General features: G+C 40.4%; 1 protein-coding gene across 1 annotated transcript; it reads right to left on the bottom strand.

The window, feature by feature from the left end:
• Window positions 1-5,941: 5,941 nt before the first annotated feature.
• On the bottom strand, window positions 5,942-9,322 carry hoxc11a (homeobox C11a). Its single transcript, XM_040047325.1, has 2 exons — window positions 8,437-9,322; window positions 5,942-7,005 (listed from the first exon to the last, which is right to left on the bottom strand). Exons 1-2 carry the CDS (start codon window positions 9,305-9,307, stop codon window positions 6,773-6,775), a joined length of 1,104 nt encoding a protein of 367 aa, XP_039903259.1. The 5' UTR covers window positions 9,308-9,322; the 3' UTR covers window positions 5,942-6,772.
• Window positions 9,323-9,597: the final 275 nt, after the last annotated feature.

Below are 9,597 nucleotides of genomic sequence, written 5' to 3' on the forward strand. Positions count from 1 at the left end.
CTCTTGCTGCAGTGATTTTAAGGCTCTTACTACGTGGCTTTTGGATGTTTTATTTCTAGTTCAGCACAAACTTTTAGATGCTTCAAAGCAAATTAACTCAGCCATGCCTCGAGTTTCTTTTCGCCTCGGAGCTTATGCTGTGGAGCCGCCTGGATTTGATCCAAATGGTACAATTTGTGTATTTTCTTTTTGTTTGCTTCTTTTTAAAACTCCAACCGCTTTGTTGTTGTTACAGGTTTAGCGAGAAAAGCTGTAAGCGGGTAAGAAGATGTGTTGTTTTCTTAAACAAAGCCTCAGCAGGAATGAGGACGTTTTTTACGGTGGGAAATTTAAAGAAATAGTACAGATGAATGTGTGGAGCAGCCCAAAAAGTAATTGGCCAGTAATTTTTTTCTTTTTGCTTTTTTTCTTTTGACCTGCTTAATATAAAACTGTCATCTTTTGGGAAAAGACTTTTTGACTGATTTTGTAGCATTACCACCATAATTTGGATTCTCTGATTATTAATTTGGATTTGTTTTTGTATTACCATTGTGCTCCAGCTGAAATGCACCAGAATTCATTAGACTAATCATAATAATAATGCCACATCTTTTTAAAGCAATTGGTCAACTTTAAGTAGACTGAAAGAACCAACGAAGCAGCACTTAGCTGTTTAACGGGGTGTCGCCTTATAATGTGTTCAACTGTACGGGGAAATTGCAAATGGGTGGCCTACAAGGATATTGATGTTGTGGTGTACAGAATTATATTTTACGTATATATAGCCTAATAAATAGGTATTTGCTTACTTGAGCACATATAGTATTTCTATAAATGTTTCAATTCCTTTGCACATGTTTGGTTGTGTTATTATTAGTACTTTAACTGTTTTTTAATTGTTTGTTGTTTTGCTTTGTTTTTTTTACCATTATTATTGTCATCATTATTTCACACGCAGAGTAGCAGTGGAAACAAGGATTTGAAAATAATTTCCTCTATTCAATATACGAGCTTTGAAAGTGTTTACGCACAGAAAGGTTTTTTAATGTGATTTTGTTTCTTCGGTCCTCAAAGCTAATTAGATCATGTCTAAATTATAATAACAGTTATCATGTAAAAAGCATAAAAACATGGGGAAAAAACAACAAAGTAGAATAAAACGGATATAAAACAAATATAAATGTAGGCTGTTGTCCAACTTTCATATCATGTAATTTAAAGCCTACATTAAAAGTCAGAAGAACAACAGCGTTATATTTTATACCCACTGGGTTGAAACTAAACCGTAGTTTAGCTAATGTTGTTGACTTTTCCTCGTTAACATAGAAAAGCTGGCTAGAACGAGTTAGACCTCAGCATATTTTGTATTTCAGCAACTGTAAAACTTGGCTGCTAAAGCAGGCTATGTTTAAACGCTTTAAAATGTTTGTTAAAATGCTTTAACCACGGAGACGGTTAGCCTGCTTGTTTACTCTGTGAAAGCAAATGCACGCGAGGCTGTGTTTCCAGTTCAGAATCATTTCCAAAGGCAAGGGCAACATATTTTGTATCACTTTGCGCTTTTGGTTATGTGTGTAATGTATATAAAATTGTTGTGCGTCAAGGTGATATAAAACCTTTTGCTTTTACACACACACACACACACACACACACACACACACACACACACACACACACACACACACACACACACACACACACACATAGTCAATGTAGGTGAAATAAATAATCAGAGTAAATGATGGTTGTTTTGTGTTTTTTTTCCAAACACCCGCCGAACACACGAAATCTTGGCCGTGTGGATACATTACTGTAGTGAACGTGTTCATCAAACACCACAGCATAAACAATACCCTGGTGTTTAGCAATGAGGAGACAATATAGACAACATAGAGAATGAATAGAAATGTAGCCAATTTTCACACCTAAAAATTGTGCAACAAAGGCAGGTTTTTGCTTCATAGAAGGACACAACACCCACACGTTATATTGTCAGCTCATTTCACAAAGTCACACCACTGACAAACACGCACAAAAATGCTTTATGACACATTCCCACCTAGCCCGCAGGCTAACAGCGACTCAGCACAAAGCCTGAAACAGTCACGAGTATAAGCAAATTATATGCGCACTAGTTAGATTTAATAACAGGCGCATTTCACAAAAGACGCAAAGAAACCTCACAAACCTGGCATTGCAGAAGAGTGCATACTGGAGTGATATATCTGAAATGATAAAGTAAAATGACACAACGCCTGTTGTTATGGTAGTACCCAAAATGTGTGCTGGGGTGTCACAGATGGGACAGTAATGTGCTGTTGCAGAGCTGCCAGCAGCATGGAAAATGTGCAGTGATTTCACAAACCAGTCATGGAAATTGTGCTTGAGGCTATAATAACAGAAAAACACGAGCTTATGACTTGATTGTTTTTTTGTTGTTTATTTTTTCCTACAGCAGAATGCACATTGACCCTGCACATGATGGCAGAAGAGCTCCACTTGAAACAATCAGATTTGCGTGACTGTGATTGTCATAAGCTAGAAGTGAGGGGAGCTAACTGTTGTCAACTACTTGCTGTAGAGCCCAAAGATTGCGGTAGTTAAAGCAAAGCTATGTAGCAGGGTTATTATCCCCACATTTATGCTTTTCTTAAAAAGAAACCAAGGAAAACTTTCAATGGGCATTCATTCTTCTCTGCTTCCATAACAGAATGTTGTTTGTTTATACAGATCCATTTCTCCCATGGAAACGCGAGAACCACCTTATTTCCCAATAAGTGGTCCCTGAAAATTTCAGGATTTTTTCTATTTTTTTTTTCCCATTTCTTTCTTTTTTGCAAGACGCCTAAAGCCGGCTTTGTCGTCTGGCTAAACATTTTGAAGAAAAAGCTCCCCCCCCCCCAACACACACACGCACTTTACTGGCACTGTTTTTTGTTTTGTTTAGTTTTTACCATGGTCTTTACACTTGTCTAAATTTCAGCCAGCAACCAACCCTAAATTATCGTATAAATTATTGCAAACATGGAGGTTGTTATGATAATGCCAGCAGGTATGGGTGGTGAATGCTGCGAGACAGCCTACATGGTAGTGGGTTTCCTGCACTAATCAGGAGCCACTGGGGCGACATAACTAATTTGCTCCTGGCGGCCACTTTAAAATATCTTTCCAGTTGCAAGTAGGCAGGCTGTGCTTTGTGAGCTCTTTCATGCTGTTGTCCACTCCGTGGCTAACTTCAAATTTATGGTGCCAGGATCACGCAAGCGCTTAATTAAATAGCAAAGCGATAACCACCGTCAAAGTACAGCAGGATTACATTATTACCTTTTACCGAATACCTTACACCAGATGCCATGTGCATGGGATTTAAACTTTCGATAAGTTTTACCAAAACTAATTTTGGTGACAACAATCCATAAATGGCAGCCTACAAAAGCGCTAATGTAAATGAAGGCGCTTTGCAAGCTAGTTGGTTGCAGCAATAGGTGCTCGTTTTACAGCGACGAACTGTTTTATGGCCCAATAGAACCGGTTAGGTGCTGAGATGTAAGTACAACATCGTAGTATAAAAGCATTCAATAGCCTATAATCACTTGATTAGAATTTGCAGGAGGCGGGTAACAAAATACCGCCAAGTATACTTACAAGAAAAATAAAGAAAATTTAAAGTCAGAACAGTTTATAGATGAAAACAGCAACAACAACAAAAACAAATGTCTGCCTTAAATTTGTAACAAAATGGAAGAAAAAAATGAACCAAAAAGGAAAATGTAACAGTTTTTTCACTGTATTTAACTTTTTTTTATTAACTTTTTCGTTTTTTACTGGTGTGAAATGTTTTCTTTTTTCTAAGTTTATGAGGGGAAAAGACACACACACAAACACACGCACAAGACGAAGACACCCTCTACCCGGTGTTATTTTATAATTTAGTTTTTGTGCATAATAAATAAAAACATGATCTTATTACCAGTTTTCTGGCACAAAAATATTACTTATTATGTAGGCGAATTAAATAAATTTCCTCGTGCATAATAATGGACCCAGGCTACTCTCCATTCTCTTTCCTCTGCTCTAAATGAAACAAACCGCCATGTTTTTCATCACCGCAACACCCAAGTGCACAAGCCAGACTGACGCATGGCAAGAGCCGCATTCCAGCACAGTGGACTGTCCTTTTGTCACACATCGCCAAAACTGATGTCTGCTACTACTTCTACAACTAATAATACTACAGTGATGTCACCGAGGCATCTATATCAGGAAACGTTTTCAAGATCCCGTTGAGGAAACAAAGCAGTTCAGAGGCCGGGAGAGTCCTGGCCCCCGTGTGGCTGAGAGACAACATCTGCAGAAGACTCTGCAGCACTCTCTGTTAGTGACGTTGGGTGTTGGAGAAACCTACAAATTACCACGTCACTGTCCCAGGGCCAAGGTTGGTGGGTGTGGCGAAGAGGGGCTGGTATAGCCTTGATCTGGTCGGCTAGCGTGCTTCGTCTTTCTTGAGTCAGAACAGCCCCCTGTCATCCCTGATGATATACTAAAACGGGCAGATTAAGTCTGATTTCACTTCATGCAGATAAAATACATGACCTTCTAAAGAGATGCACAAAAAAGCGCCGGTCATCCCTTTTACTCCCCCCACCCCCTTTTCCCACTTTAAACCGTTTTTAACTTGAAGAAAAACCTTATTTCCGAAAATAACCCAAATCACACCAATGGGAGGAAACACAACAACGTGCAAACGGTGCGGTAATATTTCTGTTGATCAGAACAGCCCGTGCAGTCTTTTGTCAAGTCAAGAATCAAAGGGTAGACTGACTCACAAGGACCACACACCCACGCACTCACAAACCGTCATGTTTTCACTTACAGAACCTCCCATTACGACAAATACACTGAGACAGCCACACACCAGCACGTTTTCTTTTCTTAGAGAATACAAATCCGGATCTACAGTTTACACCAAAATGTTTTAAAACGCCTCATGCGTGAAAACGTATACATTTTACAAGGACAATAAAGTGTATTTACTGGACGTGCTAAAGCTGGTAAAGTTACCTGCTGTAGTTTAATGCGAGGGGTCAAAGTTGTTCTCTGTACACATTCCATTTTCTGTTCCCACTCACTCTTATTGGCCCATTCCGCCGCTGCACACATTTCCGGGCTAAAGGGGCTCCTTGATTCCACTTTATTGCATCGGGTTAAAGGTGAAGGCCTTGACATTATGGAAGTTCAAAGACTACATTTAATTATAAATTGTACTTAATGCACACGTGCAATCATCATGCGCATATGTTTAGCGTACACGCACACAAACTAAACACACATGCGCTCACATAAGCCACACACCCGCATACATATATATATATATACATATATAGACAGACATATGTCTGTCTCATGTCGAAACCTCTTTGCAACGTCCCTCGGACATGTAGTCCTGCTTGTTTACTATTTACTGCGGAAGTGAACGCCATTTCCCCCGAACAGACGGTGCAATTAAGAGAAAAAAATAGGCATTTAGTGCCTGTGTCTTTATGGCAGTGTCTAGACTACAAGAGTGGCGATTCCATTTAGTGGGCACTAAAAGAGGTTATCATTGAACCCTTCTTCTCTACATTTCTAAAATCTGAGCTTCACCTCTCTTTTCTTTTTTTTTAACAGTTGTGCAAAAATTCAAACATAATCCTTTTTACACCGACGTAACCTTAAAATTGTCAAAAAGCCCTCAAGTGTAGCCACTATTCCTTATTTTCCCAATCGACACCAAATCCACCGCACCAAATGCGTGTAGACTCTTGAACTGGCATTTAACAGAGGTTTAAAGTGTGCACATGTTATGTGTGCAAGCCAGCAGCGTTAGGTTATACACGCATTTATGAGCAGTTGGTATTTCCAAAAGGTTTTGACTCACGACCAAGACAAAGTAACAAATAAATGCACACAGAACCACTGGTAAGGGTAGTAATTAAAAAGACAAACAGCACAAAGTCATTGTGATTTGCCTATAGATTTTCTGTTTATTTCATAGGTATTATGTTAATGATACACAGGCCGACAATCTGCTCCTGCTCTCTGGAATCGAAAGCAGCAACGCTTTAAGCAAATAATTTAACAAGTGTTGGCGTTAAAGCTGTTAGAGTTGAATGGGCACTGTACTGAAAAATAGCAGCAGGGATAGCGGAAAGGAAATTCAACATACGGTTATTTACAGTCATGATAGCACATTGCATAGGCTACTCTGTACAGTTGGATATACTTTTTTTTCACAGATTGGACGTCACAGTTCTCAATGGCGAAATATGCAGCTTAATTAAAGATTTCCTATAATTTGCTCGTACTCCGGTAAAGAAATAATTAGATGGGGATAAGCTATATACAAAGACCAGAGCTGGGGGTGAGAGCTAAAAGTTGTCTGCGCAATAAAGGATTCAAAATGCTTGTTATATTTCATATTGTTTTTAACAAATATGTGAACAATAGAATAAACACAATGAAGAATCATGATAAATAGAGGGACATATTCAAGAACAGCATATAAATGATTATTCTAATCGTGTAGGCCTTTTTCTGGGGACCAGCTAGAAATTCAACGCCGCCCGTAGGGCTATAAGAAAATGGCGATTTTTATCCCATGCAGGCCTATTTCTGCCACTGTCCACTTTAGCATTGCACTGTTGGCGATGTGGGCTGCCTTAGAAAATGGGTATGCCCACAGTGACAACTCAGTGAGATAAGAGGGGGCCTAAATGCCACCGTCCCACACTGTGGCACTCTCTGTTCCTGCTCACAATAGGGGATTTCCAGAGAAGTACTGGAGGCGATCTCTGCTCAGCTTCTTCTCTTTCATTCTTCTATTCTGAAACCAAATTTTAACCTGGCGGTCGGTGAGGTTTAACATTCGGGAAAGTTGAAGCCTTTTCTCTTTGTTGATGTAAACGTTAAAGAAGAATTCCCGCTCCAGCTCTCGAATCTGAAACTTGGAATATGGACACCGCTTCTTCCTTGTTCGAGGAGCGCCTGGAGAAGAAATAAAAGTGAAAAATAAAATTCAAAATAAAATCGAGCTGCCACGGAAAATAATCAGCGGCGTTACATTAATTAACAACAACAGCAATGCGTTTTTAAAGGGGGTCACAGCAAGCTTAAGTGCTGAAGAGGCGACAGACTTGCCAGATGCTAAGAATTCAGTTTCAGTGGCATTAGTACTGATAACATTTCAGTCAGCATTCATCTAGTGAACTGGCTGAAGCTATCAGATAAACCAACCATAAAGAGTGTTAAATATCCGAATCGCTTGGAGTAAATAATATCAACTTACAGCCTTTAAGTACGTGTTTATCTGTTATAAATATACAACAACAAAAGTATTTCACCGCATTATGTGCGCCACATTCCCCTGGAGCTAAACTAACAATTTACACAATCTTTTGGCAGTGGGTTTAAATGCACTGCCCTTGCCTGCAATGCCATACCAAGACCTCTGTGGCCCTGTAACGTCTTATCAAACAGGTGACCAGGGAAATGTGTGTGTTTTTTATTGTTTTTTATGTGTGTGTGAAAGAGGGCTAAACACCGGTCTCAGCTTGTGTCTGTTCCCTAGCTGAGCTAAAACAATGCACATGAGGCTAAATATGTTCTGAACACAAGCACCCAATCTCTAAAATTTCCTTTTAAAAATAAAATCCATTTTTAGATTTTTTTTATTTTATTTATTTCTTTAGATGAAGTTAGTCACTAATAGAAATGACAGGCGACCTCATGCAAATCATTAGGAGAAAAGAAGCCTAATGTGCGGAAGGAAACATGCACATTAATGAATTTAAGCTTTTTCAGCGGATTGTGGGGAAGTGGAATAATGTGCAGCCTATGCAATCTCCACATACAAGGGAAAACACGATTAAGTGTGCTCGTAAATGAAGGAAACGCTTCTAATCTATCATCAGATAGATAGATAGATAGATAGATAGATAGATAGATAGATAGATAGATAGATAGATAGATAGATAGATAGATAGATAGATAGATGCATTTAACCGTAAAGTGTGTAATACTCTTCGCAGCATGTCTTTTGCGAGCAAACCGTGTACTAAAAGAAAATTCACAAGACGCCAAAAGCAATGTTCTGCCCAATTGGTTTTTACTCTCGACAGCCCAACGAGAAAATCCCTTAAAATGCCCAACGCAAGTTCATGATCAAAGTTAACATTTGTCACAATAGCTCTCTCTTAAAAATTTCACAGACTCTCACCATAGAGGCGTCTGTGTATAACATCCCCTTTTTTTCAAAGCGCTTTCCCATCGTAAAAATTCTTCTCGTTGCAAGAAAGAGCTTTGTAGGGTTATAATAAAATCGTTTGAATGCTTATAAAACTCCACATAAAATCTGACCGACAAAACACCGGGTTAGTCCCCTTAACCTTCCCCCATTTTACAGCTCGGTATACCTACTCGAGTGGCTGCTCTTGCTGGCGTTGCCGTCCTTGGTTGTTGCAGAGGAAGACGTACATGAGCCTGAATTTGTGTGTTCCTCCTCATCTTCTGGGTCTTTTTCCTGCTCCGCGGCTCCGGGTACAGACGCTGTGGGCTGCTGTTGCTGTTGCTGCTGCTGTTGGGAGTCGCTTTCCAGCTTCTCCCCTTCGCCCTTTTGTAAACAATTGTCTGACTGATTGTCCGTGCTGCTGCAGTACGCCGTCTCAAAAAAGCGATCGAAACCTTGCGGGAGGACATTGTTTTTCCCCACGCCGGAATAAAAACCTGTGGAAGGGTGATTGGAGCCCGGATGGGTGTGATGGTGATGGTGGTGGCTGTACACACTCTCGTTCTTCATAAGCATTTCTGTCATGGTGGATGGTGGAAGACAGTCTCTATGCACCAGATCCTCTCCCGAGTAGCACGACGCATAGTTGCTTCTGTGGTGCCATTTACTAGCAGGGTCCAAGCCGTAAGAAACTTCCCGTACCGGCTGCACTTGAGACAGATTCGTGGAATAGGGGTAGCTGATTTGTCTGGACGGGGCCTGTGGAAGAAACGAGGAGACGGCAGAAAACTCGGGGACGTAGTAGGTGCAGCTGGGGAGGTAGATATTGGACGCACAGCCCGTCCTGTCCCCAAACTCGGATGTCCGGTCTTTGCGCGTCTGGGAGCAGAAGTTGCCCAGATTCACCGAGTTAAACATCTTTCTCTCTCTCTCGTGCTCCGTACTATAGATAGATGTTTTGGATAGGAGCTGCAGCAGAAGGGGAAAATTTGGGAAGGCGAGATGACGCGCAATCCGTCTAAGTCGCCCCGCAGACACGTGATCGAAAGTAGATATTGTCATATATCAATTTGGAAGAGTTGGATGTGTAGGAGTGGTTGGCTTTAGGTAAGATCGAGGAGGTTCAAACGAATAATTTCCAAACACCACGGGACCACTAAGAAAACCAGTAACAGATTCCTGTTTGTTGGCTTATGACAATTAGAAAGATATGTGCTGTGCATGTTTATGTTTATGGGCTGCTGGTAGGCTAGCTAAACAGCTACAGCTCCTTAAAAAGGCATAGCACAAACTGCAGAGTCCACTCAATGGCATGCTTTTCATAGTGTTATGGCGTTTTACAGGTAAGATTA

This window comes from Simochromis diagramma, unplaced genomic scaffold (assembly GCF_900408965.1).
Source record: "Simochromis diagramma unplaced genomic scaffold, fSimDia1.1 OVJJ01000387.1, whole genome shotgun sequence".
NCBI classification, from domain to species: domain Eukaryota; kingdom Metazoa; phylum Chordata; class Actinopteri; order Cichliformes; family Cichlidae; genus Simochromis; species Simochromis diagramma.